General features: G+C 39.2%; 7 protein-coding genes and 1 long non-coding RNA gene across 9 annotated transcripts; 6 read left to right on the top strand and 2 right to left on the bottom strand.

Annotated features, from left to right (window-relative positions):
• Positions 1-362: 362 nt before the first annotated feature.
• On the bottom strand, positions 363-1,792 carry c5ar1 (complement C5a receptor 1). Its single transcript, XM_072453255.1, has one exon. It carries the CDS (start codon positions 1,790-1,792, stop codon positions 764-766), a length of 1,029 nt encoding a protein of 342 aa, XP_072309356.1. The 3' UTR covers positions 363-763.
• A 495-nt stretch (positions 1,793-2,287) lies between these two features.
• lbhl (LBH regulator of WNT signaling pathway, like) lies at positions 2,288-5,015 on the bottom strand. 2 transcript variants are annotated; one of them, XM_072453237.1, is made up of 4 exons: positions 4,502-5,015; positions 3,236-3,307; positions 2,844-3,144; positions 2,288-2,583 (listed from the first exon to the last, which is right to left on the bottom strand). In XM_072453237.1, exons 1-4 carry the CDS (start codon positions 4,541-4,543, stop codon positions 2,513-2,515), a joined length of 486 nt encoding a protein of 161 aa, XP_072309338.1. In that variant the 5' UTR covers positions 4,544-5,015; the 3' UTR covers positions 2,288-2,512. The 2 variants fall into 2 exon arrangements, with proteins under 2 accessions (XP_072309338.1, XP_072309345.1); XM_072453244.1 differs by having other exon boundaries at positions 3,236-3,311; positions 4,502-4,990.
• A 2,707-nt stretch (positions 5,016-7,722) lies between these two features.
• Positions 7,723-8,083, top strand: LOC140371471 (uncharacterized). The gene is made up of 2 exons (XR_011928473.1): positions 7,723-7,986; positions 8,019-8,083. It is a non-coding gene; the product is annotated as an uncharacterized lncRNA (long non-coding RNA).
• A 1,411-nt stretch (positions 8,084-9,494) lies between these two features.
• LOC140371468 (complement C1q tumor necrosis factor-related protein 2-like) lies at positions 9,495-10,236 on the top strand. Its single transcript, XM_072458626.1, has 2 exons — positions 9,495-9,576; positions 9,782-10,236. The coding sequence occupies exons 1-2, from the start codon at positions 9,522-9,524 to the stop codon at positions 10,174-10,176; spliced, it is 450 nt and encodes a 149-aa protein (XP_072314727.1). The 5' UTR covers positions 9,495-9,521; the 3' UTR covers positions 10,177-10,236.
• A 121-nt stretch (positions 10,237-10,357) lies between these two features.
• polr2i (RNA polymerase II subunit I) lies at positions 10,358-11,815 on the top strand. Its single transcript, XM_072458613.1, has 6 exons — positions 10,358-10,546; positions 10,687-10,741; positions 10,826-10,899; positions 10,971-11,045; positions 11,116-11,167; positions 11,271-11,815. Exons 1-6 carry the CDS (start codon positions 10,485-10,487, stop codon positions 11,331-11,333), a joined length of 381 nt encoding a protein of 126 aa, XP_072314714.1. The 5' UTR covers positions 10,358-10,484; the 3' UTR covers positions 11,334-11,815.
• Positions 11,816-12,194: 379 nt separating this feature from the next.
• pglyrp5 (peptidoglycan recognition protein 5) lies at positions 12,195-13,910 on the top strand. Its single transcript, XM_072453226.1, has 4 exons — positions 12,195-12,246; positions 12,330-12,525; positions 13,134-13,252; positions 13,318-13,910. The coding sequence occupies exons 1-4, from the start codon at positions 12,240-12,242 to the stop codon at positions 13,491-13,493; spliced, it is 498 nt and encodes a 165-aa protein (XP_072309327.1). The 5' UTR covers positions 12,195-12,239; the 3' UTR covers positions 13,494-13,910.
• Positions 13,911-15,571: 1,661 nt separating this feature from the next.
• foxg1c (forkhead box G1c) lies at positions 15,572-16,876 on the top strand. Its single transcript, XM_072458601.1, has one exon. The coding sequence runs from the start codon at positions 15,625-15,627 to the stop codon at positions 16,816-16,818; it is 1,194 nt and encodes a 397-aa protein (XP_072314702.1). The 5' UTR covers positions 15,572-15,624; the 3' UTR covers positions 16,819-16,876.
• A 4,080-nt stretch (positions 16,877-20,956) lies between these two features.
• snrpd2 (small nuclear ribonucleoprotein D2 polypeptide) lies at positions 20,957-22,555 on the top strand. The gene is made up of 3 exons (XM_072458589.1): positions 20,957-21,088; positions 21,834-22,013; positions 22,170-22,555. Coding segments are annotated over exons 1-3 (357 nt in total). The 5' UTR covers positions 20,957-21,086; the 3' UTR covers positions 22,345-22,555.
• The last annotated feature ends 2,580 nt before the right edge of the window (positions 22,556-25,135 follow it).

The following is a 25,135-nucleotide window of genomic DNA, read 5'->3' as shown; positions in this document are numbered from 1 at the left end:
ATCAGTCATAACCATTAACATCTATTGGACCTACTGAGAACACTGCTGCTATGTTTACTTATGAGCCGCACAAGACACTTCTCTGGTTTAAGTTGACCTCATTATGCTTATTCAGGAGAAAATCAAGCCTCATTTCTCACTACCTCTTTTTGTATAAACTAAGCTCATTTTAAAGCTCAATGTGCTGTTTCAGACCAGTGCAAAAACATCAGAAAAACCACAAGACAGTATGATAATGTTGTAAATACGACGTACATCATGTGGCCTTGTTTGGACGATTGTAAATAAAACCACAGTTGTTACATATCATTGAAATATGACTTTATTTGGAACACAACGGTAACATAATTGAGAACTGTGTATTTACTATGCTCGTACTGTAGCGCTCTCTAGTGGTCGCGGGTAAAAATGCAAGTTCTGGGTTTGACTGACAGGAAATGTACAGGCCATATTTCACTGGCTTATGTAAAACAAAATCCAACATTTCAGATGCTATTTCAACATTGCTATACAGTTGCTTTTATAATTAATCGTGTTGCAGTTGAAATTATTTTTGTGGGAAAAGGGAAGGAACAGAAGCACTGAAGCGAAAATGCTGACAGGAAAAAAGATAATTATAGACTGCTTAACAATATTGTGCTGATGTATGGATATTACTCTTAACATTATGTGCTTTTGGGTGTTTTTTTTAGACAAAACCACACATAATATTTAGGTATTTCTGAACATTTCGCAAAGTTGAAGCATTGTTCATTAACTCTGGTCAGATTCTACTGGTTTCTCTGACGCTGGTGCTCGTGCTCTTCGATTCATTATTGGTGACGCTCGTCCTGCTTTGCGGTTCCTCCGTTGCGAAATTCAAGACCCCACGAATGGACCGGTGCATTCTATCTTTAAAGCCTCGTCCCAGGCACACGTAAAGCAGCGGGTTCAAACAGCTGTTGACGTACGCCAAACAAAGCGTCAAAGTGTGCGCAAAGAACACCTTGGGCCTGTGCGGGGAGTCGCGCGGGGTCCCGAGGAGAATGAAGTCCACAATGTGCAGTGGGATCCAGCAGCAGAAGAAGCTGATCATCACGGCAATTATAATATTTAGCGTGCGTTTGGAGCGGGGCCCACGGGAGAGTCCGGTTCCCGCGCGCTTGTACACCTTCCAGTGGCACACGCAGATGACCAGGAACGGGAGAGCGAACCCCAGCGCAAAACGGACAGAATAAACGATCCACGGGAGGCCCTTTGCCTTTGGGAACGCTGTTGCGCACTCTTTCTTGATCAGCCCCGCGTCAACCTCTTTGTAAAATAGAAACTGCGGCGTGCTGCCCACGAGCGCCACGCACCAGACGAGCGCGCACACCCAGGCCGCTTTTCTGGGTCGTCTCCTGTTCTGGCACCAAACCGGCTTCGTCACCAGCAAGTAACGGTCCACGCTGATGAGGACGAGCTGGAGGACGCTGCAGTACATCACCAGGTAGAACAGGCCCTTGACGATGGTGCACGCCAGAGGGCCAAAGGGCCAGTGGTCATCGTGCGCGAGAGGCACCATGAGGAGAGGCAAGGACAGGCAACACAGGAGGTCAGCCAGGGCCAAATTTAGGAACCACAGTGAGGTGACCGAGTGGGGCATGCAGAAGCCCGTCACCCACACGACCAGGGCATTGCCAGGCACCCCCAGGAGGATGACTGCACTATAGCACGCCAATGATACAATCTGAGCGGGTGTTATCAGAGTGGCCCCTTCTAGAACATCAGGGATTGTTAAGACATCTGTGTAGTTGTAATCATAGTCTGCCATTGTTACTGAAAAAAAATAAACTAAATTAAATTAAAGACTACAGATTCATTGATATCATGTCATTAATTAGTCGTACTCACATGATTTCTAGATGCTGCAGTTCCCAGTGAAAGGAAGTTGAGCAATTGTTCCGCTTTTAAACCATTTCAAACACCGCCCCATGACTTAATACACTTGCTCAAGATCGTATCAAACCTTTTGACTATACAAAACATATTTAAACAGTAAAGAATAAAATGAAAACTACATATTTTTTCTTAAGATTTTTGCTTTAATAATGCATGACATTGGTTTCTAAAAGTTTAGAGTCAACATTCAGCTAATTATTTCGAAGCGAGAAAAACACACAAAAACACATTAAAATTGTACATATTTACAGTTCATTTGAAATGACTACTACCACTAGCCTAGTGTCATAACATATTCAATCATAACTCAAGCTGCCTTTACATTGGAAGCTCACTGGGAGAAAAAAACATACTCATACGAATTTGTTACAAATATCGTCATTACTTTTCATACACCCAACAAACAGAGGAAAAAAGAAAAGTGGCGCTCATATACTTATACAGACTGACTTTTTGGACACACATAAAGAAAACCTAAAACATAAGCAATAAAAATGTGCACTTTTGAAATGAGTAGACTGACATCGCCCATAGTTTGAAGTCAGTATTAATAATCTTTAGGGCAGTGACATCATCATCAACGTTATTTCAGTCATTTGAGAACTGACGCATTGCTCGGTGGCAGTGTGGGCGTGTCATCTCGAAATGCATCTGACTGAAGATCTGTAAAAGAAAAATGTAGAGGAGACTGGTTTGAAAAGGGATTAGCATTGATTTCCAGGTGATTCCTGACTATATGGGGTAAGTGTTTCAAAACTTTCCAAGCTTTCACTTACTCCATAAATGCAAGCCATGAATTACCTGAGTCTCTTTCTCTTCGCCAGCACCTGAGTACATGTATCTATCATGCACCTTGTCTTTGGAATTTAGGTTCCTAAATACAAGCATTCAATAATCCCTCAGTCACCTTGTAACAAACATACCAATAAGAGTAAGTCCAGGCTGTGGGTTGAATATGACAGAAGTCTCCTCATCCTCCTCTTCCTCCTCTCCCCAGTCTGCAATATTTGCCGGAGGAATGCACTGCTCCAGGAAGAGGTCCTCCTCATCGTCATCCATGTCGATGTTTTCGGGGGGCCAGCGCAGCTCCCCACTCTCAACCTCACTCACATCAGTGGGCTCCACCACAATAGAGGGCAGCCGCTCCTTCTCCTCCTGGTTCTGCTCCATATGGTTGAAATGGGGCTGAGGGGTCAAGACGACCTCCACTGGCTCAGGGAAGATCTGAAAGGGACAGGGAAGTTCAATGCAAGTATTTAACCACATTTTAGAAAATATAATCCTACATTAAGTATAAAAAACAACAATGAATTACCTGAAATGGTATTCTTTGGTCATTGTCATGTATGTCAGCAGCATTTAGGCCGTGCCCAGCCATGCCCTCCAGCTGCCTGCACACAATCAGTGCTTATGGAGTTATGGTGTATAGCTTTAAAGAAGAGTCACGTGTCAGTTATGCAGTGTTTGGGGTTAGGTTGTTTACTTTCACAAAAAGGCAGGTGGTAATCCATAAATAAATCCATCAAAAAGTATCTTTTGTAATCTGCCATTTGATTGGCCATAGATTTCCCCAATCTCATTGGTTAGTTTGAGTTATGTGTGGTACAGCACGGATAAAGGGCATTCAGAATGGATTATGATCTCCCATTTCATTTAGCAAAAGGGAGCCTAAGGACAAATAATTTATTCGTATTTTGTCAAATGGCAATGAGATGATATATCTTTTGTTGCTGGGAATACAAACCCTCAAGAGATAAATTGACGTGTATAGCATCTCAGTTTAGTTTGTTGTTTGAAGCAGCAAGACAAGAGTCTGAATTTCCTTTGGAGCCAGTTTCAAGTCATTGATATACTTAAAAACATAATAATAATAGTCTTCAATCCAATCTGAGTGTTAGCCAATAAAACGTGGAATGATAATATTAATAAATGTAATTTTGTTTACATGTAATGTCATGTTACAATGTAATTTTAGTGGTTCAGATGAGAAATTGTTATATGCACTTTGCTGCTGAATGAGGACAACATGCACAGCTAAATAGGATTAGATTTAAGGGGTTGCTGTCATTTCTGGCCCTTGGAGCGTGCACTATCTTTCTGATATTACTCTGACCACAACTGTGTTTCCAATCTGCACAAAGCTGGTTAGGCACAACATGAATGGAAACTCTGGAACCTCTTCTTTACATATAGCTACAGAAAGTGTCCATTCATGTTGTGCCTAACCAGCTTTGTGTGCATGTAATTTACATTCCATGTAATCCCTGCCATAGGCTGTCTCTGAACACCTGTCTGTGGTGGGCCTCAGCCGAAAAATGGAACATTATTACAGGAAATCTATCTGTCAAGTTGTGATGTTCCCTCAGATATCAAACAGTGGCCTACACTGTCACATCCTGTGTGTTTGATCAGTATCTGTCATAACTCGGCTAAATGACATTCATAAGACATTTGTTAAAAACACACAGACTTTAATATTTTTATAGTCCATTATACTGACTATTGACTGAGTTGACTGAGTATTGAGTCAACTGAAGCATTAGGTTATTTTTTTTATCAATGGAAGAGTTCATCGTTTTACCTGTTGGTTGAAGTTATGCAGCCCGGATCTCTGTCCCGACATAGCTCCACAGTGAACCTGGACTCTTGTGGGATGGGCCCCCGTGCCTCCGGAGGGGGTGCAGAAGCAAACGGGATGCTGCTATAGCACTCTTCCTCTACCGGGCCCTCGGGGAGGCTTCTGGCCTCCAGGGTGCAATGAGGGTGTGGAAGGGTTTACCCCGTCAAATGTCCCAGGATACAAATGGCTTTTCAGGTGCTCCTGTCACACAGGTTGAACTTGTCACTTTGTTGGTTTGTTTCTTCAAATCCTAAAGCCTGCATTCACGCCCATGTACTCTTACTTCCATCCTTTGTCCGCAACTCTCCTCTCTGGACCAGTCCATTCCACCGGCAGGCTTTGGAGAGGAGCGGGATTACTGTCTCTTTCGATTATACAGTGGCGGGACGGCTGACGTCACTGGGGCTTGACCATCTCCTCTGGTGAGCTAGCACTTGAACTGTTGCATGTGTGGGATAAAGGCAGGCTGCACTACAATGGACACACCAGATTTGGACATGCATTCATATGTGTCTTGTGCTTGCAGTCAAGTTGTTCGCTTTTCTCCAACTCTTCTGCATCAGTGGATTTAGATTTGGACAGTCCATGGAATTAGCCCAGGGATCAAGGGCTGAGTAATGGGGAGGGGGCGGATATATATAGCATATAACAGCCACTGCTAAACAGACAACTGCTAACAGGAGCGTCTAATCTGTTCTGGGGGATAAGTCATAAGCTAAATATGGACAGCTAATGCAGAGTGGAGGAAGGAATCGCATCAGTTTTGTGTGAATATTTTTGGTCAAAGTTCAATTAAAAAAACAGAAAACATATTTTATATATGATTTACACTTGGATGGGGTGTTTCTGATGTTGCAGTTCTACATAGTATAATATTCTAATCTTTTTAGTGGAGCACCCGGCCACTCACACACAATTATTCAAATAGAAATGTCTCACAGTGTCAAACCTGTGGATTTTTTTGCTGTGAGACACTATAGTAATATCAAAGTGTTATAGACCAGTCAGTGCCCCAGCATACAAAGATATGAGTGTGAAGCCAAGCCTTCTATCTTGAGGGAATGATATGGAGAGGTCTTTTCTTCCTGCTGATTTAAAATAAAGGCTGCACACCCTGTACATGTGTCATTAACTTGCAGTAATCATGTGACACTTCATATCTGCTCTTTATTGTTGTCCGTTTGTTGCACTGTACATAACCAGAGGTCTACGCAGGGCCGGCCCAGCCTATAAGCGAACTAAGCAGCCGCGTAGGGCCCCGAGGCGTTAATAGGGCCCCTAATCTGGCAACCCGTCTTATGCGAAGTGCAAGCGCAGCGTGCGCCACTAGTGTAGTAGCGCTGCTGGCGCGGCAGCGCACACAGCGGTAACATGACGCACAAACCGCATTTATTTGTAATGACAATCTGGCAACCGAGACACCAAACCTGCGCTGATTGGGCAACTTCATTGTGCGCGAGGAGCTCGAGAGCAAAACATAAACACAACACAACGTGGTCCCTGCGTGGTCCTCATGTCATGTCCAGAGGAATATATCTCCCGGTGCCGAAAAACGAAAGAAGAAACTTCTTGACGATGTAAAGAAACTGCAAACTCAACAACACTCTCCAGGTATTGAACTTCTCTTACAAAGAGACGCTTAATGCTGCTGTTTGAAAGAACACGATTCTGTCACATTAGTTCGCTCAGGCTGAAGGCGACGAGAGCTCTGCCCCGCGCACAATAATATGTCTGAATGAAAGATATTAAACTTAACATTTACACCAGCCCGGTAGTGTTAGCTGCAGGTGAGGCCGGTGAGGGGCGTCTATGCCCCGGGTCACTAAGAGGCGGAGATCCGGTCCAGACGAGCGCCGTCTCGTCCAGAACCTCTGACGTGAGACTTTGGAGTGAACAGTGTGCGGCCCCTGTCCCGGGCCCCTGTCCCGGGCCCCTGTGCAGCCTCAGTTAGAGATGAGCGGGTTTGAGTTTGGTCCCCTCTCTCTCACATCACCATGTGTGAGATCAATCGTGACTCGTGATGTCTGTTTGACTTCTTAAAGTGCAATGAGAGGAACGTAAAGGTTTATGCATGTAAGGTCCATCAGCCAATCACATCGCAGCATTGTTTCATGCAGGAGTCCAGTGTGTGATGTTCAGATCAGAACAAACATTTATATTGTAATTAACTTTTGATAGAGCAATAAAACTTTTCAATTTATTTAAAAAGCATCATTAGACTATTTGTTATAAATTATAATAAACTGATAGTGAAAAATAACCAGACATATTATGATTACGTCTGTTATAGAATAATACTATATATTTGTATATAAAAGTGGCAAAGTTGCAGAAACAGTCTCTTCACTATAGCTGGGTTTGGACCTTCACTTCTAGTTCTGTTCATTCTCTGGGAATAACATTTTTGCACTGTTTTATCAGTGTTAATTGTTAATCAAGCAATGCTTATGCCATTTGTTTAATTTAATATAACTTGTTTTGTCACTTTGGCAAGAAGGAACAGTTGGGAGCTGTAAAAGATAAATTAGTAAGGATAACTAATACTTTTACATTTTCAGTTAAAATGAATCAATTTGATCATAATTATTTTTCATAGCCAATATTGTATTGAGTAATTAAGTACACTAATGTATTAATAACTGGCTTTAATCATTTTCTCCTGGCACAGTTTTATCACATCATCATTTTATAGCATTACAACCTCAACATTTTACTCTTACTTTAGCCGGCTGGACCACATTAAAATGCACCAGAATACACGAAAAAGGTTCATTAATTTAAACTAATGTGCTAATATGGCTGTAGACCCTTAACGCCCACAAATACGCCCAAAAACATATCTGGGACGTGTGTTATTTGTACAGGGAGTAGAGGTGATGTCAGCGGAATACCAAGTTACATTGTGGGATTTAAGTTATCAATATTTGAGCTTGTGAGGTGTTGAGAATAAACTAACTGGATGCCCTGGAGTTTTGGTGCGCTTTGTTTGCGTTGAAAAAAGTTCCCATGTGTGAATTGTTTACTGACAATGGCAATAAAACTGATTCTGATAACGTGGTGAGGGGCCCCCAATTTTTTTTTCGCTTAGGGCCCCCTGAAGGCTTGGGCCGGCCCTGGGTCTACGTTATATCTTAGTAGCAAAGTTTAAAAGTTATTTCTCATTTAATTAGCAATAGTTTACTGTGCACATGTCGGTGGCAGGACGGGCCCATTGCGAAATCTACAAGAACGGAGCGAGCGTGACAACACTGTATGATACGAGTCATCCACACGACTGCACTCAGGTTGCCACCATCAGCACTATTATGGAGTTAAAAGAAGAAGATAAAGCGTGGGTCAATCTGTGGGGCCATGGAAGACATGAGATCATTGCCACTGAGGACAATGATACAGTCTTTGTTGGTTTTTATTTGGGATAATATGCTTTATTCTTAGTTGTTTCTTAAGTTTTAACTCTACCTCAAACTGAATATTACAGTAAATCAGTAAATTATGTCAAATGTGTGTGTCGTTGACTTAATAAAAGGTGTTTTGTAGTGAAACTAAATCCTGGGAATGCATTCTGTGTAGTATGATTTTGTTTTGTCGCGATAAAGCTTGAACGGAAGATTTGCATTTACACTTAAGGCCATTTGGTAAGCAGAAGCAATCAGTGCATATTTTGGTTTTATTTTAAACTTGTGATTTTGAGCAGGACAAAAATAAATGGAAGAAATTGAATATAATGTTGTCATATTAATCTATTTCATCTCGGACACACAGTATTGGTTATTTTCACCTCTTATTTTTTCTTACACAAAAAAATATTTTTGTAAGAATGAGAACTATGAGATGCTTCAGAGTCTTCATGCTTTGAGGAAGAAAAGCAAGAATGATGCAACCCCAAAACCAGTTTGTTGCAACAACTAGAAAATTACATGGCTGGACCTGACCAGAAGTGTTTTCCGAATACCACCACAAAATCGCAATAAACAACATGGAAAATAATAACAAAATTTTAAAAAAAATGTAAAAGTTGCATTGGTTATATCGCCTCACTGAGTCGAGTGACATAAATAGTCTGTTGTGTATTTTTTTTTAATGCCATGCAAACTGGAGATGTGCACGATGGGAGTTTTGTGCTGATCATGCAATATAACTGCAATAGAAAGGATATCAATCAAACTTTCTTTGTATGGCTCTTTTTATACATTTAAAGTGCTTTACACACAAACAACAAACAACACCTCCATGACCATAGTTATTGATAAAAAAAATAATAATAATAATTATAAAACTAACAAAGCAACAAAAACAAAACACACAAAATATGTATATAAAATCCTAACAAAAAAATATTTAAGGCAAGATTTAAGGTTTTAATTATCCAACATGCCACTGAAGAATCTGTAAAGAAGGGACCCTGAAACCAGAAAGACGACTTGTTCCTGTGTCTGCAAGTATTTCTCCACTCCGGAGCATTCTTCTGCTGGATGTTTTCAGGTAAGGATCCTCTTCTGTTAAGATATAACAGGGGCGAGCCTTGTCCAATGATATAGCAAATACATGTGGCTAAAATATAATATAGTATGCTTTCTTCTGTTTTAGGAGGTGGAGGGTGTAGCCTTCTTGTTTAGTTTGGTTATCACTTGAAGGGACAATGTACAGAGAAATTAAGCTGGTAAAAACAAAGATGTTCTGCACCAGATTGTAGCTCAGTGGCTAATTTCCATCTACAGTCCCTGATTTACAGTGAGAAACAATACAATGCAAACAAAACCCATTCAACAATAAGATAATTTCTGCAGATACTTTACTCATGCAACATATAGGCTAATAGTGAGATGTGCAACTATAAGAAATAGCTTACATTTTATACAAGACTAAACACATTTGAAACCATATCATTGTGGTTTACAGTGTACACATATGTTGGCATTTTTTGTGTGTAAATTTGCTACTAACAAGCTTTTATTACAATGATTGTAATTTCCTTTCATTCATGTGCAATAGGCCAGACCAACACAAAGCCATGGATCGTGGGGACTATTCTACAGGTAGATACCATTTCTATACATTTACATTTCTATCCATCTATACATTTCTCGAATCCAGGGCCGTCACCATATCCATTAAACATGTAATTACTATTATATATATGGATGTTTGTTGTTTTTGTTGTTATTTCTGTTTTTATTTAACTATATAACAGAGATTGGGTTTTGTAAAATAAAGCATCTTGTTGCATTCGTGTATCAACAGGGAGAGTTGCATTCACAGCCAAACTGTGCTCTGATCACAGCCGTCCCCAAAACCCAGGACCAATGAAATTCACCATGGTCAAACTGAACGAGGGACACGGCTTCAACGGAGAAAGTGGTGTCTTCGTCTGTCCACTAGATGGCGTCTACTACTTTGCTATTAACGCGTCAATCTACGGACGCGGTCACTGCGCCATTTACCACAACGGAGAAAAAGTTGCGTCCCTTTATCACGCCAACTCCGGGGACGACAGATGCACCCAGGTGGCCTCCATGAGCAGTGTGCTGAAGCTGTCGAAGAAAGACGAGGTGTGGATTCAGGTCTTTGGGAGCAGATATGACATTCTGGCCACTGAAGACAATGATACAGTCTTCACCGGCTTTCTTTTAGGGTAAAAAAAAAAATGCTTCCGACGGCCAGCGCATGTTCCAGTTGTATTGTTTCTCATGCTGCTTCTATTTTGCAATTCTTGGTATCAATACACCAATAAAAAATGAATAAATATGGTTGTTAAGATTATCTTTAATAGATATGTTTTCGTGTCGTTTCCACTTTATTGTAATGACATCGCCAAACCAAAAGGGGGCGCAATGCTTCAAACCCCTGCACCGCACGCATGCGCAGACGTTTTATTTTCAAATCACTCAAGGACCAGCACGTTTGCCACTAAAGTGTAAATTTAAATCGTTTTAGTGGATTTTCAATGGATTTGGAGACGGGAAACTACGAGCCGGGCTTCGTCGGAATACGCTTTTGCCAAGAATGGTGAGCGGATGATGATTTAAGAGTAGTTTGTGTCATGTTAGCTCGTGTTTGCTAAAGCTACACACGTACTCCACGCTTTAATTTAGAGATCAGCGTGTCTTAAAGTGATGAATAATGCAACTATAATGTGTTTTCTTCAGTAACAACATGTTGTACCCAAAAGAAGACAAAGAAAACCGTATCTTGCTTTATGCGGTAGGTTTCCATTCCAAACCAGAAGGGCTTTAACTATTGCTATATACAGTATTAATGAATGCTAAACATGTGTTTACCCTGCAGTGTAGAAACTGTGACTATCAACAGGAGGCGGACAATAGCTGTATATATGTGAACAAGATCACACATGAAGTCGAGTAAGTAACATCATCCGGAGACGTAATAAGTGTGAAATGTTTTGGTCCTAATGTCGCGTTCTGTTTTTCAGTGAGTTGACCCAAATTATTGCTGATGTATCTCAAGATCCCACATTACCGAGAACAGAAGATCACCCCTGTCCTAAGTAAGTTTCACTAAGTATTCTATCCAACGTTTGATCCAACGTTCAATTTATGCTCAATTTGTCCTTTCAGATGCGGCCACAAGGAGGCAGTGTTCTTCCAATCTCACAGTATGAAGGCTGAGGTATGTAAATAATAAGTTAATTAATTTAGTTTTGTTGAAATAATCTACTGAACATTTGTTTAATGTAAACGAAACTAATATAGTTTTAACTTTTTTTCCCCAGGATGCCATGCGTCTTTATTATGTCTGCACAGCACCCCACTGTGGACACCGATGGACAGAGTGAAGCTGTTTTTATTTTATTTGTTCCAAAACTATTATTGTAGGGCTGCACAATGTATTATAATTGATTCAAAATTGCAATTTGATTTGGTGCAATTTGATAATTGCAAAGGTTGCAATTATTTAGAAAGAGCAAAATATTTTTGTAAAGAAAAATCTTCTTGTACCTGTTGTTTAGACCTACAAACATGTTCTAAAATGCATAGGATTCTTATATTAGTTCAACAGTTCATATTTCAGTCTCCTCTCAAATGTTCAAATGCTCCTGGATTTGTAATACAATGTGCACTCTGAACAGAATCCTACTTTTCAAACATATGTCAAGACTAATTGCAATACTCCAGTTAATTTTGTTTTTCTCCAAAAAACCTGTAAAGCCCTAATGACTTGTATACATGTCATGATTTTTTTATTGATCGTTTTTATAGTATTTGACATTTTGCTGTCTGTTTTGTTGGATTAAAACATTGATCTTTCACAACTTAACGTCTTTTATTTTATTTTTTAATAGAAATCTTTTATTTATAAAAAAAATTCAGATTTCAATTTTTTCTCAAGAGCCTTTGCCGTTTCTATTGACACTAATATTATGTTTATTCAGTATCAGTGGTTTCCTCGTTAGACTTCCTGTATACTGTACATAACACCCACACAACGCTGTTAAGTCTGATCCTCTGGCAGAAAAACTCGAATGTTGACTTGACTCTTAGACATTTAGGTATGTTGGGCTTTCTCAAACAGTTTGAGTTTCAGTTGAGCAACATCTGACTCAACTATGCAACCTTTATTAATGGCTGGTGTGCTTTTTATGGGCAAGCCCACACCGTGTGTGTTTTCCCAGGCCACACCTCCTATGTACAACAATAAAAAAGGTACAGAAGCTGTTCTCAGTAGTCAGACGTGTTTAGTCATGGCAGGTAAGGAAAGGCACATTTCTTAATAATAGTACTTTAATAATAGTATGCTTGATTTCTAATAATATTAATGTGTCATGTTTCAGTGAATATTGTTTCCCGTGCACAATGGGGAGCCCTTACGCCAAAGCATAAAGACGACTTGAAATCACCAGCGAAAAGAGTCATTATTCACCACACAGCAATGAGACACTACAAAACTCGATCTGAGAGCTTCACTGAGCTTCAAAGCATTCAGAGAGTGCATATGCAAGAACGACGTTTTGATGACATAGGATACAAGTGAGTTTTATATAAGTAAAATTAACATCTAGGATGCTACGCTAAAAGTGGAAAAAAGCAATTTGTACTAGAATTTTCCTAAACGATCAGTGTTGGGAAGTAGCTGAATATATGTACAGAAAATACATATTCAGAATGTGTATTTAGAGTAACTGTATTTTGGCATACGGTAGTTACTCTTTCATTTGGTGGTGTTAAAAATGCAGTTACTTTTCTAGAATCAGAAGAATACATCACAGTATTTGAGCACACAATTTAGTCTTCAAAAGTCTTTAGTGAGAAAAGTAGAAAACACAGTTTTTATTGTGATGGTATAATTTTTCCTTCTCTATTTTGTGATAAAGATTATCTTATAAATAAATGCATAACAAACATTGAAACAAAAACAAAAAGCGATTTAAATCTTATGCCGTGTTTTACTCAAATATATTCTCAACGTGAAAGTAATCTATTCAGAAGAATACAGTAGTAGTACTAGTATTTTTCCCAACCCTGCAAACAATATATATATATATATATATATATATATATATATATATATATATATATATATATATATATATATACATATTGCTACTTTTAAGACATATGTACATGTTTTTTTTTAGCTTTCTTGTAGGAGATGATGGCACTGTGTATGAAGGCAGAGGATGGAGTGTGGTTGGAGCTCACACCAAGGGCCACAATGATGACTCATTAGGGATCGCCTTCATGGGGAATTTTGTTGGTAAGCACTCATAATTATTGGTTTGATAGCAAAATGTATAATAGATAAAAACTTTTTCTATTCAGATAAAAGTCCAAGTTCAGAGGCACTAACATCAGTCAAACAACTCCTTGTGATGGGAGTCTCTCAGGGGTCTCTTCTCCCTGATTTTCTGCTGTTTGGGCACAAAGATCTGGGAAATACAGCCTGTCCAGGAACCCACCTCTACTCAGCTTTGCCGCAATTGAGATCAAATAAATAAACTTGTTGTTGTTGTTGTTGTTGTTTTATGGCGGTTGGCATCCGAGTGTTGCATTACCGCCAGACTTTAATCCTCAAACGTTTCGTAGTCCTCAGACTCTGTCGTAGTCCGTGTCAGATTACTCGTTATTTGTATTACACAAACTACTCTCATGATGCACCAGGGGGTGCTACAGCATTGCACTCAGTGGTTTTAGGGTCCTTTTCTTCTGACTGGCGCGCAGCCACACACTATTATTCATGTACTATGAGTTTAAGTTAAGCAATTTGGGTTAAGTTTTTTTAATTGTACTTCTTGGTTAGACATGAGCAGCAGATGTAATTCCACCGTTGTTACCTAGCAACCATACTAACAATGACTAAAATTCATGTAAAGTACACAGTATTTATGATTAAACAAATAATAATACCTGACACGACTTTTATTTAGTTAAATGCTTGTTTAAACTGTCATGTGTCAGTTGTATGTAAATTGCCGTGCATGTGGGATGGTAAGTCTTATTGATGACAGAGGAAATCTATTTTAGAACTCAGCTCTACTTCCTGTGAAGTAGTAATTGTTTCTTCACAAATTGCCAATTGACTGATTTAAAACTATGATAAATATTTCCTTTAACTTGATGCCACTTTAAAATGTAAAATAAATAGATATTAGTTATCTAAAAGTTTAAAACCACATAAAGACCAGTTTCCATTTTGTACTGACATTTTTAAATTGAAAATATTGCACATAGTACACAATGGTATATATATATATATATATATATATATATATATATATATATATATATATATATATATATATATATATATATATATATATATATATATATATATATATATATATATACCAGTAGTTATAAAATATACACATAACCAGTTTGACTATATATTTGATATATATATATATATATATATATATATATATATATATATATATATATATATATATATATATATATATATATATATATATATATCAAATATATAGTCAAACTGGTTATGTGTATATTTTATAACTACTGGTATAAGATGACTCCATCAAATGTGTATTTTATTTAAAATGGTGTGATGGAAATGTCTCTCAACTCGACAGAGGGGATAACCAGTTTTGAGACACAAAGTGTGCTTTCTCTAAAACCAGAAATATTCACAACAAGTACTGGCTTGTGCAGTAAAGAGAATATCTGGGGACAACCATATCAAAATGAATTAGCGACTGCATCAATGTAACTTAATACAGCAGTTGAAAGAACTGAAGTGGGCTGAAGTTGCTCTAAGCGCAATAAGGAATGTGACATGGAACACATACAAATGTTAAACAGTTGTCACAATGCTACTTCATTTGCGGTACTATATAAGGGCGTTAAAACATGTTTTTATTTTTATTTTTAAATGTCTATTTGAGCTTTATTTGCCATTTCCCCTCCTGGCTTGGAAGATTAACATTAAGGGATTGCGGTAAATTAATTGTGTGTCGTATGAAATGCATCACAAACCCTTCTTTAAAGATAGAATTAATGAGTCCCTACATGCCATTTAAATCTGTTTTGTAACCATTTTCTTTTTGTTCACAAATGTATTGTAACTTTTCAGTCGGTAAAATAAAATAAATGGTCTTAGCTTGTGCAACAGAACAATATATCGCATTATCCAAATGCATCGACATAATTGTCCAATACTTGATATTGGACAATGTCGATGAAACACAAACCCATTTTTGATTATTTCGCATACTCTCTTCTTGACTTGATACTGTGTGATGCTGTCTACAAAAGGTGGGGAGAGAGTCAAATTGACAGTGAGTCCAATCAGAGGACAAGGCGTGTGTTTGAAGGTTAAATTTCATGAGTCACGGAAGTGTTATCACTGCGCTGTGGAGTTCACCGATCAGTCACACTGACATCCTTCCCTTCAGCTCCTCCTGTGCGTAAGGTGAGTTTAAATTGGTAGTTGACTCTTTGAAATGCAGTACGTGTATAAAGTATGAACTACTACTAACTAATATTGTGTGTGGACTTCTACTGCCGCTCAGATATGTGTCTCATCACTTTTCTCAGATCCTGACTTCTCTGTGCGCTTTTACGCACAGTTGTGGACCAGCGCAAAGCGGCTACAAGTGATGCAGTCCTATGCCCTGGATGGTTTTTGGATGTAATCTATACACAACAATGGAAGATTGTAAAATTCCAGGTGGATATTTCCACAAGTCATCTTTTAGCATCAGCAATCTCTTATGGAGTCAAGACCTCATGGCTAACCGGGAATGTTCTCCGCCACCTCCAAAAACGCGCACAGAGACACCGAGCTTGGTGAAAAACATTGACAGTGACTCTTTGAAACTGTCAACAGAACGAAACAATGCCATGCCCAGAAGTGCCAAAATATCTACGGGCATTGAAGAAGCAAAGAAAGATATTGTTGAGCCCGACGAAAGCTCAAAATCCGAGAAACCACCCTTCAGTTACAACGCACTTATAATGATGGCAATCCGTCAAAGCCCTGGAAGAAGACTCACTCTGAACGGCATCTACGAATTCATCATGGACAACTTTCCCTACTACCGACAAAACAGACAGGGCTGGCAAAACTCCATCAGGCACAACCTCAGCCTAAACAAGTGTTTTGTGAAGGTGCCGCGGCACTACGACGACCCTGGCAAAGGGAACTACTGGATGTTGGATCCCTGCAGCGAGGACGTCTTCATCGGGGGCACATCTGGGAAACTGAGACGCAGGACCTCCGTAGGCTCCAGGGCAAAAAAGGGGGGTCGCCTGCCGATCACCAGCACCTCCGCCGTGACGTTGGCCACGGCAGGACATTTCTACTGGCCTGTGCCGCCGTTTCTGCCGCTTCAATCACCAGTGCGCACGCACTTTGGCACGGGGAGTTATCTAGGCGCGCACCCCAGCTTTTCCAACCAAGCCGCGTCTGTTGTCTCGCAGCGGTCCAGGCTCAGCGCAACAACTGCCGCAGACAAAGAGCGTTTTGTGCAGACGCACCAGGAGATGTCCTATATTGGTGTAAGCTGCGCTCAAGCCCGCCGCCATCAAGTCGGTGGCTCATGCACTTTCTCCACATCCATGCCCACGTGCCCTCTTCCGCTGCCCGATCCGTGCTCTTTTAATAGGATCACAGGACAAGCCAGGTACTTTTATTCACACCAAATCCCGTTTGGTCCGAGTCCGGCCCCGGAGGGATGTGCCTTATCGAAAACTTCTCCGGGACACTTTCTCACCAAACGTTTCTCAGAGCTCGGAGGATGTAGTGACTTCACAAATTATTGTCCTCAAGTTAGCCCAACATCTTGGAATCTGGAGAAATAGAATAAGTCTTAAGAAAAAGAAGACACTTTTTTTCTCTAACTTAAATTCAGCAGTGTTTGAGGCCTGTAGATTGAGAAGTCATTATTAGGCCCGAGCGCCACAAGCTGGTGAGAGGCCTATTAATCTCGTAAGGCCGTGCGAAGCACGGCTGCGAAAGTGCGCACGTAGTGCGCACGAAATCGAGCGCGAAGCGCTCGCCCACTTCCAAACACTCACTAACGCACTCCTTCACTCGCGCACGCCCCGTGCATACTAATTAGTAGTAGGAAAATGGAACATTACCGGTGTAAACGGGCGAAGCCCGTGCAAAAGTGGGCACTAAACGAGCACTTTACATTTCGCGGTCGTCATCCCCATATAAACTCATAAACACTCATGTGCGCTAAGTAGCTCACGAATACGTTCCCCATCTCTTGCATGTTCCGTGCATATAAGCATGTAATGCAAAATTGAACATTATTACTGTATAGAGGGCTAAAAACACAAAGTACCCGTCAGTGACCAGGGACCCACACCATGAGGTAGGAAAACTTTCCGAAAATGTATAGTTTATGATATTTGAAAAATGGGAAACATTGTTTTCGCATCAGAATATTATTCTTTCTTCTTTCTTTCTTTCTTTCTTTCTTCTCGGGACCAACCCCCCTATTTTTCACCCAGTGAACATTGACGAAAAGTCACAAACATTTGCACACCTCTAAAAATCGTGCCTCTCTACATTCTGGCTATTTCCCTTTTCTAAAATAAAAAAAAATTGGCGCGTCAGCGCCCCCAAATGTACCAAAAATGCATTGAGATAGGAAATGACCCAAAAAAATCTGATCCTAGAATCATGAAATTTGGCGCAGAGGTAGATGGTGACAAGAGAAGTAAAAAATATTATTACGGCAACGCCGTCCACCCAACCAAATGTCGGCCATATTGGTTCAAAAATGGCTAAGCATGACTTGGGAGTTTTTCCAAACGTCATACTTTTACGAACTACTCCCAGGGCGTTGGCTCTAAAAAGCTGAAATTTGGTGAAAATGCTACTGAGGAGTGGGACATCAAAAGTTATTCAAATTACATTGATAACTGTCACGGTCTCTGTGCGGCGAAGCCGCAAACTTTAGCTAGAATTTCAGAAATCTTCCAAATTTAACATTTCTGCCGTTTGCGCAGATAAAGTCCAAATTGCGTCAAATTAGAATCAGTTGTTAAACTCTTTGCCCTAAACCTACTTGAAGTGAAATTAATTAATTTGGTGCCACAGCGCCCCCTACAGATTTTATATGGAGGTTAAATGTTTAGTTTTGCGAAATTATCTGAAATTTGACACAAAACTCAATTTTGGCATCCCCATCAAAAAAGTAAATGAGACCCATGTCATAATTGTTACGGCTTTGCTGTAGCGATGACCGAAACCTCCCATGTTATTCCAATGGGGAAATCACCAGAACATGTTTACACTTTAGACTTTCATGAACTCCTCCCTGGGCGTCAGCCCTATTAACCTGAAATTTGGTGAGACTCATCTTCAGGATCATCAAAAGTTATCCACATTTTTATTCAAAGAGTCACGGTGTCTGTGCGGCAAAGCCGCACATTTTGCCAATAATTCAAAATAAAATTGCTTTTTTATGGTAAAACAAAGGGGAGAAGATGTGACAGCGTCACAGATTCAGCAGTAGGCGTACTAAAAGGACAATTGGGGCGCGTTAGCGCCCCCTCTTCTTGCGGCGGCGCGGCGAGGGCCGATCATTGCCGCTTGCGGCTATATTTATTGTTATTATTGTTATAATAATAGTAAGTATTATTGTTGTTGTTATTGTTAGTATAGTAGTAGTATTATAATAGCATTGTAATTATTATTATGATTGTTAACATGTATTATTAATACTAATAATAATAACAATAATAATAATAATTTCTTACGATTTGCACTTTTTTCTTGTCAAAAATATAAAATAGAAAAATCTGAAAATAGAAAAAGCCTTATCAAAAATGCTGAACCAAATATGTTGGACTGAAATTGTTGCCTCAATTTTGTATAGTTTTGTTACACCAATTTTAATGTTTTCTTGCATGCAAATGTTTGCGTGCTGTTAAATAATACAGTAGTTAATAGGCACCAACAAGCTATATTTGTCTTTTAAATTATCATTAACATGGATGTAGTTTAGGCAAAAAAATAACTAATAAACATCAGTCAATGTAGATATTAGTAAAATATGTATTAAGTGTTCCTTGTGATTCATGTTACAAATGTCATATACCTGAATTATTTCTTTTCATGCAATTAAAAATAGCAAACTGGCTGTTGCATTTTTAATTGTGTTTTCATTAAGTCTCTCTAGTTAGTTGCATGCACCGTACTGTTAACTTCTATTTGACACACACAAAAAGAACTATGCATGTATCCAATAGTCTATCAATTATATGTGATGCTATATAATATAAATTACAATAAAGTGTATGTATATGTTTACTTATTTCAATGAAATGCTAAAATAAATGAACAAGAACACATGGTTATAACAAAATGCCATCCTTTTATCCAGTCATTTTGACAGCTCTATTAATTTCTGTGTAATTTTCAAATGTAACTATTTTCCAACATTCTATGGCAGTTGGTTTGAATGGGAGCAGTTATTTTGTTCTAATATTTTCAGAATTCTGGGATTCCTAGTGTTAAAAATACAGTTGTGAAATGGTAATAACTTTTAGAAGCTTGTGTCAAAACTGCTGAACCACAGGACGAACTTTTCCTCACCTTTTGGGCCCTGCAAGCAAAATAATCATAATAATGATATATGTGTTTGGATATATTGAGCAGTTTTATGAACATCTGCCTGTTTTAAAACAAAAGACTCTTTGTAACAAAGTGCAGTCCGTCACCTTTCTGGTCTCAGTCACACATGCAGTCGCCTGTGGTTAAATCAGACTGGGCTGGATCAGGTAACTGACACGGCTGTTGGCAAAACTCTATGTCTAGATAAGAGGATAAACATAATTTCAATTCTGGCATGAGCTGTGTAAAGGGACAGAACAGTGAACCAACAAGTCTGCTGGAAACTGATGTTTTACCCTGAGGATAGACTGGTAAGAGGATAGTGTTGGCTGTCAGGCAGCAGAGCTCTGACGGATCTGCTGTTGAAATTACTTAAAATCTCGGCATTCTTAGTCAAGTTGGCAGTAATCAGACAAATAGCTTTTTGAATTTATGGGTTACAGCAATTCTGGACCTCTGAAAGGATCTGAAGGATACAACTTTTATTACGTCACTTTCAGTAGGTGTTATGTTAAAACCACACTTCTCTGAGGAAATAGATGTTTTATGCATTGATCGTATAGCCTATTTTATTTTATGCCATATTTTTTTTTATGGCATATTACAGTTAAACAAACAACATTTCCATGAAGACAAGCGGGTAGAGACTCTTCCAAGCTAAGTAAGTTTGTGAAGATGCAAGCCTGCTGACAGTATGACATGTTTTCAGTGCAACAAAAACAACAAAAAAATATGTAAAAGGTTACCCACTAGGGCTTTAAGAAAGGCATCTACAGAATATATGAAATAAGCACGTAATCATGTATAGGCCTTACATTATCAGAGCCTACATACAGGAAGCATGTCTTCACATACTGGACCACACACTACTACTTTGTACTTTAGATATAAGGTATCTAAAGCTTGGGAAATCAACCCCTTACACTTGCCTTTCTAAGCTGAACACAGTAATCTATTATTTGGAAACAAGTGGCTTCCACAGGTATATGTACCACCCTTTGAAATGACGTGGAGTGGGCTGTACACCTCAAGGCGTCTTTCTGTCTCTGGACAGAAAACCAATCTCTCAATGAGACATGTCTCATTGCTGTTGTGTAGTATCTACTACATCCGTGCTCTTGTGCTGAATGTTTAAAAAAAAACAGACTTATCTGAGTAATTTAATCATAGAAAATATTAACTATTTTACTTAAGCTTATCTTTGTAAATTAATTTAAATATAATTCAGAATCTCGTGTTAATAATACGCACGTTTACGCTGTTTAAATAAGAGTAAAAACAGGAAAAGGCACAGAAACATGGCACAATAGATCCATTCACTAAACACAGAATAAACGGTAGCGGCAAAAAAGTCAACCCGGAAATACCATGTAGTTGTTTACCCGGAAGTAGTTGTTATACACGAGCCGCTCGAATTCATCGTTGCTTGAACGAAGAAAGCGTTTGAGGCTTTTTTCAAGTTTTTTACACTCTGATCGTTAAACTCGAGACAACAACAATGTAAGTACACTACGTCTTTGAGCTGCATATCTTTGTAAATGCAATTTTCACTCTAAAATGTTGTGGCGCTTGTTGGTTACATCCCTCTTTGGAATGAATAATGACCGACTCCACGCCGCCGCCGTCCTTTCGTTTGTTTTCAGAGTTTTAGCCCCTCTACCATGGGCTCTATATAAAGTCTATGCACTGCACACACAACGCTATTCTTTGCTACAAATCTGGGTCCGTGTATAAAGTTAAGCGGGACATTTTAATAGACTTTAAAACACCACAGCAAAACCTAGCTCAATGCTACAATTAGCCTATGCTATACGGAAAGCGGCTGCACATTATTTCCCCTAGCATAAATATTTTTCTGGCATTTTTTCATATTTGGACCTTGATAACAATAGGTAATTATGCAAACGCCTGTTATTTTAGACATGAACTCGATCTAAAAGGAAAACATGTTTGGTCACGTTTTTGAACAAAGCAAATATATTTTTTTATTTATAAATGATCACATTAAAGGCACCCATATACATCATTGTCAATACGGAACACAATTTAGATTTGAAATAATTAAACGTATTCAATTTGTTTCTACCAAAGTAAATGTTAGTGTATTCAGGAAACGTACTTATTTTTTTTTATCTTTCTCTCATTAACATGTAAATGTTTTTTTTGCAGTGATGATACCTTGCATAAAACACTGCATGAAAGATTGTTTTACTTGCTTTAAACTTAACTTTTGTGTCACTTGCAGGAGTCTTTTAACCAAGCCTAAATCAGAGATGACACCAGAGGAGTTGCAGAAACGTGAGGAAGAGGAGTTCAACACTGGTCCATTGTCTGTGCTCACACAGTCGGTAAAAAACAACACACAGGTCCTGATTAACTGTCGCAACAACAAAAAGCTACTGGGAAGAGTCAAGGCATTTGACAGGTAACAAAAGAGATTATTAAACTTAACGCACTGTTTAAGTTGAGCTTTAATTAAACAATGCTTTGTTATACTTCCACATAATGCATTTTCAGTTTTCAAGAAAGTATGTTAATTATGTATTTGATCATGTTGTCCTTTTTTATTATATTGTTGCAGACATTGTAACATGGTCCTTGAAAATGTAAAGGAGATGTGGACTGAAGTGCCAAAGAGCGGGAAGGGAAAGAAGAAGTCCAAGCCTGTGAATAAGGATCGTTACATCTCTAAAATGTTCCTCAGAGGAGATTCTGTCATTGTCGTTTTGAGAAATCCTCTTATCACTGGAAAATGAACTTTTTACGTCCAAGTGAATGAGTCTGAAAGCATTTTTATCGGTTGATGTTGAATCACAAAATTTCAGGCACAAAATGTTTAGTGCTTTGTAGAAAGTGTTTTTTTTATTTTTGTTTTTTGTTATTTTGACTTCTAGGAAGAAGAGAATAATCTGGCCTTGATTTGGGAATCTTTTTCATTTTAGATAATAAAATGATTAAATGAATAAACCTTAAGTTTCTACTGACTATTTTTGTCCTCTGATGTTTTAATTATAGAAAGTTCTACTTTCACTATCCTTATCGCACTCCTTCATACCCTCTGTCACTCTTTCCCAGTGGCATCTTGGGTGTCGGGCTTGATTTCAGCCAACAGCGCTCAATAGGTGACAAACTGCCGTTTAAAGGCCTGCTGCATTATAGATGAGACCAGATGTGCCGACTGTTACTTCACACCCTCGCATCGCTCCATTTGAGGCTGTTCACCTCTTTTCGGAGGCCCCTCCTGACCACTTTGTTAATTGTGCTAATAGCCAACAGCAAGGCTCACCTTACTCTCCTTGTGCGTGGCATCTAACCGTTCTGCTGATAAAGCGGTTAACTAATACGACTGGACTCTGATTGTGTGATCAAATTTAGTATTGTGTTTGTGCCAACATAAACAAGAAACAAAATATTTGAAAGAAAGTGTTGCTAATATGTTCTGGTTTCACTGATAACCGTGCCCTTAGGCAGTCACCTGTACACAACTTATGATATAGGCCTTTAGTTCTGGGCCATGGAGAGGTCTGAAATGCCTTTGTGAGTCGAGTTTCATCCATCCATCCATCTTCTGCCGCTTTATCCGGGGCCAGCAGTCTGAGCAGGGACTCCCAGACTTCCTCTCCCCAGACACTTCCTCTAACTCCTCCGGGGGGAGTCGAGTTTATTCTTACTTAATATTTGGATCTCTATGTTTTGATTTGGGACAATTCATCTCCAAATGTGTAGGCTACATTTAAAAATGCATGGCCAACAGAAGGTTGAAATATAAGAGCAAAAAACGAAAGTTTGAGATACCACAGCAGCACCTCTATTTTGTACCGTGCAAATATTGAGTGTTGGGATGCGATGCCCATCACCCAATCTAAAACAGGTCAAATCCTCCACGGTAGTCCTGACCAAACCTAGTGCAGCCCCCACTGGATGGATCAAATGCAGAGAGGACTAATTTTCCTCCGGTGGGTATAAAATGTAGGCCTACCTTATTACCAAAAGTTTTCTAATTACCAAAGACATCGAGGAAAGCTAAGCTCAAGTGTTTTGGGCCAGATTCGGGCGCAGGAAGCCAGATGTTTTATTCAGCAGCTAAATGATAGGCGGGGGGAAGTGTGATTATGATAGCAATCGGCCGTGCATCGACACTCGAGATCCTGAGCCACATGACACCGCAGCGGCAGCTCATCGATCGGCCAAGAAACCGGATCCTCGCCGCAGTTTGTTTTCACCAGAGCCTTCAGCGGAGCGGGCCCGAGGTGAGAGGAGCCCGGGGCCAGGTACCGTGCGTCCAGGACACACGTCAGTCACCTTTAACTGAGAAACATTGTCACAACACTCTGGGATCAGGTGTGGGGCTACAGACTGTATTTACAACAACAATCACTGTACCACCATGCATGTATTAAACAGTTCTAGATCTTAATTTTAAGATAACAAGAAGCCTGAAGATCGGCAGAAGAATATGCAGTCAAAAATCAAGATTAAAAGCCCAGATAGGCCTTTAACGCGTAAGATTTGTATCTAGACTAAACTTTGATTATTGCCAGTACCGTAAACATATTAACATTTAACCTATACAATTGAACTGGGATCAAACCTGTAGCGTAGCAGGTTAAAAAGAGAACCTATGCTGCCATCTTGTGGAAAAGGATTGCACTACACTATTATATACTGGGACAATGATAAGAGGTCCAACTGAGGTCCAGCACGATCCCCTCTGGGACTGGGACTCATGGAACATTCCTGGTTAAAGATTATATATATATATATATTATATCCGATTTACACCTACATGTGTTTTGTGAGGTTAAATTATCTTACTGTAGCCTATAGTAAGGACTTAAGTTGCCTAATGCAGTGATTCCCAACCTATGGGTTCCATTTGTTGAGTTATAATGAAGGGATTACAGTGTTATTGCTTACAGTATTTTATAGGCTTAGTACTGCTCTTTAATCTTTATTAATGAAAAAGAATTACTAAAAATAAATACTTGCTTTTCATGTATAGGAGAAGGATGTTTTGGTCAGTTACTGCATATCACTGGTCGCTGAGGAACAAATGGTTTTGAACCACTGACCTCAAGACAAAGGACCCTTTCAACTCAAGGAAGTCTCCTTACAGACCAGTGTTTCTCTAAATGTGTGTATGCTTAATCTTTTGAGTTTATTTAGAACTACTACTATCCATGTTTAGCTCATGTTTTGCTAAACATCAAAAGTATAAATTATGGCTATGGTTTTAAAAAGCACAGAAAAGAAGAACAACTACGACACATGTACAAAGAGCTATCCCAGCAATGTTTTTCACGTTATAGCCATTAAGCTATCCAATAACCCCAGAATCTAATATAGTGTATTTAGCAGAAGGGTTATAATAATACCAGGCTCTTGCAGTTGCCGAGAGCAGTCAGCAGCTTGTCTATCAGTCTGTGCCGTGGTGAGACCAAGGCATATTAGCTTTCTGGATGTTTACACATGCCATGGACGTAATGCATTCCTTTCTCATCCTCTCTTCCACTGCTACTTCCATTAGGAAGGCAAAGGGCTGAGTGA

The sequence above is a fragment of the Eucyclogobius newberryi genome, unplaced genomic scaffold (assembly GCF_026437365.1).
Source record: "Eucyclogobius newberryi isolate DKJ021-1_F unplaced genomic scaffold, fEucNew1.0.hap1 SCAF_10, whole genome shotgun sequence".
NCBI classification, from domain to species: Eukaryota; Metazoa; Chordata; class Actinopteri; order Gobiiformes; family Gobiidae; genus Eucyclogobius; species Eucyclogobius newberryi.
The sequence above is the reverse complement of the archived record's forward strand: the minus strand, read 5'-3'. Positions and strand labels throughout refer to the sequence as shown.

What these genes read in the sequence shown, in the direction of transcription:
- c5ar1 (XM_072453255.1), bottom strand. Translation starts at nt 1,792, where the DNA reads ATGGCAGACTATGATTACAACTACACAGATGTCTTAACAATCCCTGAT.
- lbhl (XM_072453237.1), bottom strand. Translation starts at nt 4,543, where the DNA reads ATGTCGGGACAGAGATCCGGGCTGCATAACTTCAACCAACAG. An exon ending in TGCATAACTTCAACCAACAG is followed by an intron (nt 3,308 to 4,501) that starts GTAAAACGATGA and finishes GTGTGCAGGCAG; the next exon opens with CTGGAGGGCATGGCTGGGCA. An exon ending in GCCTGGACTTACTCTTATTG is followed by an intron (nt 2,584 to 2,843) that starts GTATGTTTGTTA and finishes TTTCTTTTACAG; the next exon opens with ATCTTCAGTCAGATGCATTT.
- LOC140371468 (XM_072458626.1), top strand. Translation starts at nt 9,522, where the DNA reads ATGTGCAATAGGCCAGACCAACACAAAGCCATGGATCGTGGGGACTAT. An exon ending in TCGTGGGGACTATTCTACAG is followed by an intron (nt 9,577 to 9,781) that starts GTAGATACCATT and finishes GTGTATCAACAG; the next exon opens with GGAGAGTTGCATTCACAGCC.
- polr2i (XM_072458613.1), top strand. Translation starts at nt 10,485, where the DNA reads ATGGATTTGGAGACGGGAAACTACGAGCCGGGCTTCGTCGGAATACGC. An exon ending in AAGATCACACATGAAGTCGA is followed by an intron (nt 10,900 to 10,970) that starts GTAAGTAACATC and finishes TCTGTTTTTCAG; the next exon opens with TGAGTTGACCCAAATTATTG. An exon ending in CTCACAGTATGAAGGCTGAG is followed by an intron (nt 11,168 to 11,270) that starts GTATGTAAATAA and finishes TTTTTTCCCCAG; the next exon opens with GATGCCATGCGTCTTTATTA.
- pglyrp5 (XM_072453226.1), top strand. An exon ending in TTTGATGACATAGGATACAA is followed by an intron (nt 12,526 to 13,133) that starts GTGAGTTTTATA and finishes GTTTTTTTTTAG; the next exon opens with CTTTCTTGTAGGAGATGATG. An exon ending in CTTCATGGGGAATTTTGTTG is followed by an intron (nt 13,253 to 13,317) that starts GTAAGCACTCAT and finishes TTTTCTATTCAG; the next exon opens with ATAAAAGTCCAAGTTCAGAG.
- foxg1c (XM_072458601.1), top strand. Translation starts at nt 15,625, where the DNA reads ATGCCCTGGATGGTTTTTGGATGTAATCTATACACAACAATGGAAGAT.
- snrpd2 (XM_072458589.1), top strand. An exon ending in AGAGTCAAGGCATTTGACAG is followed by an intron (nt 22,014 to 22,169) that starts GTAACAAAAGAG and finishes ATATTGTTGCAG; the next exon opens with ACATTGTAACATGGTCCTTG.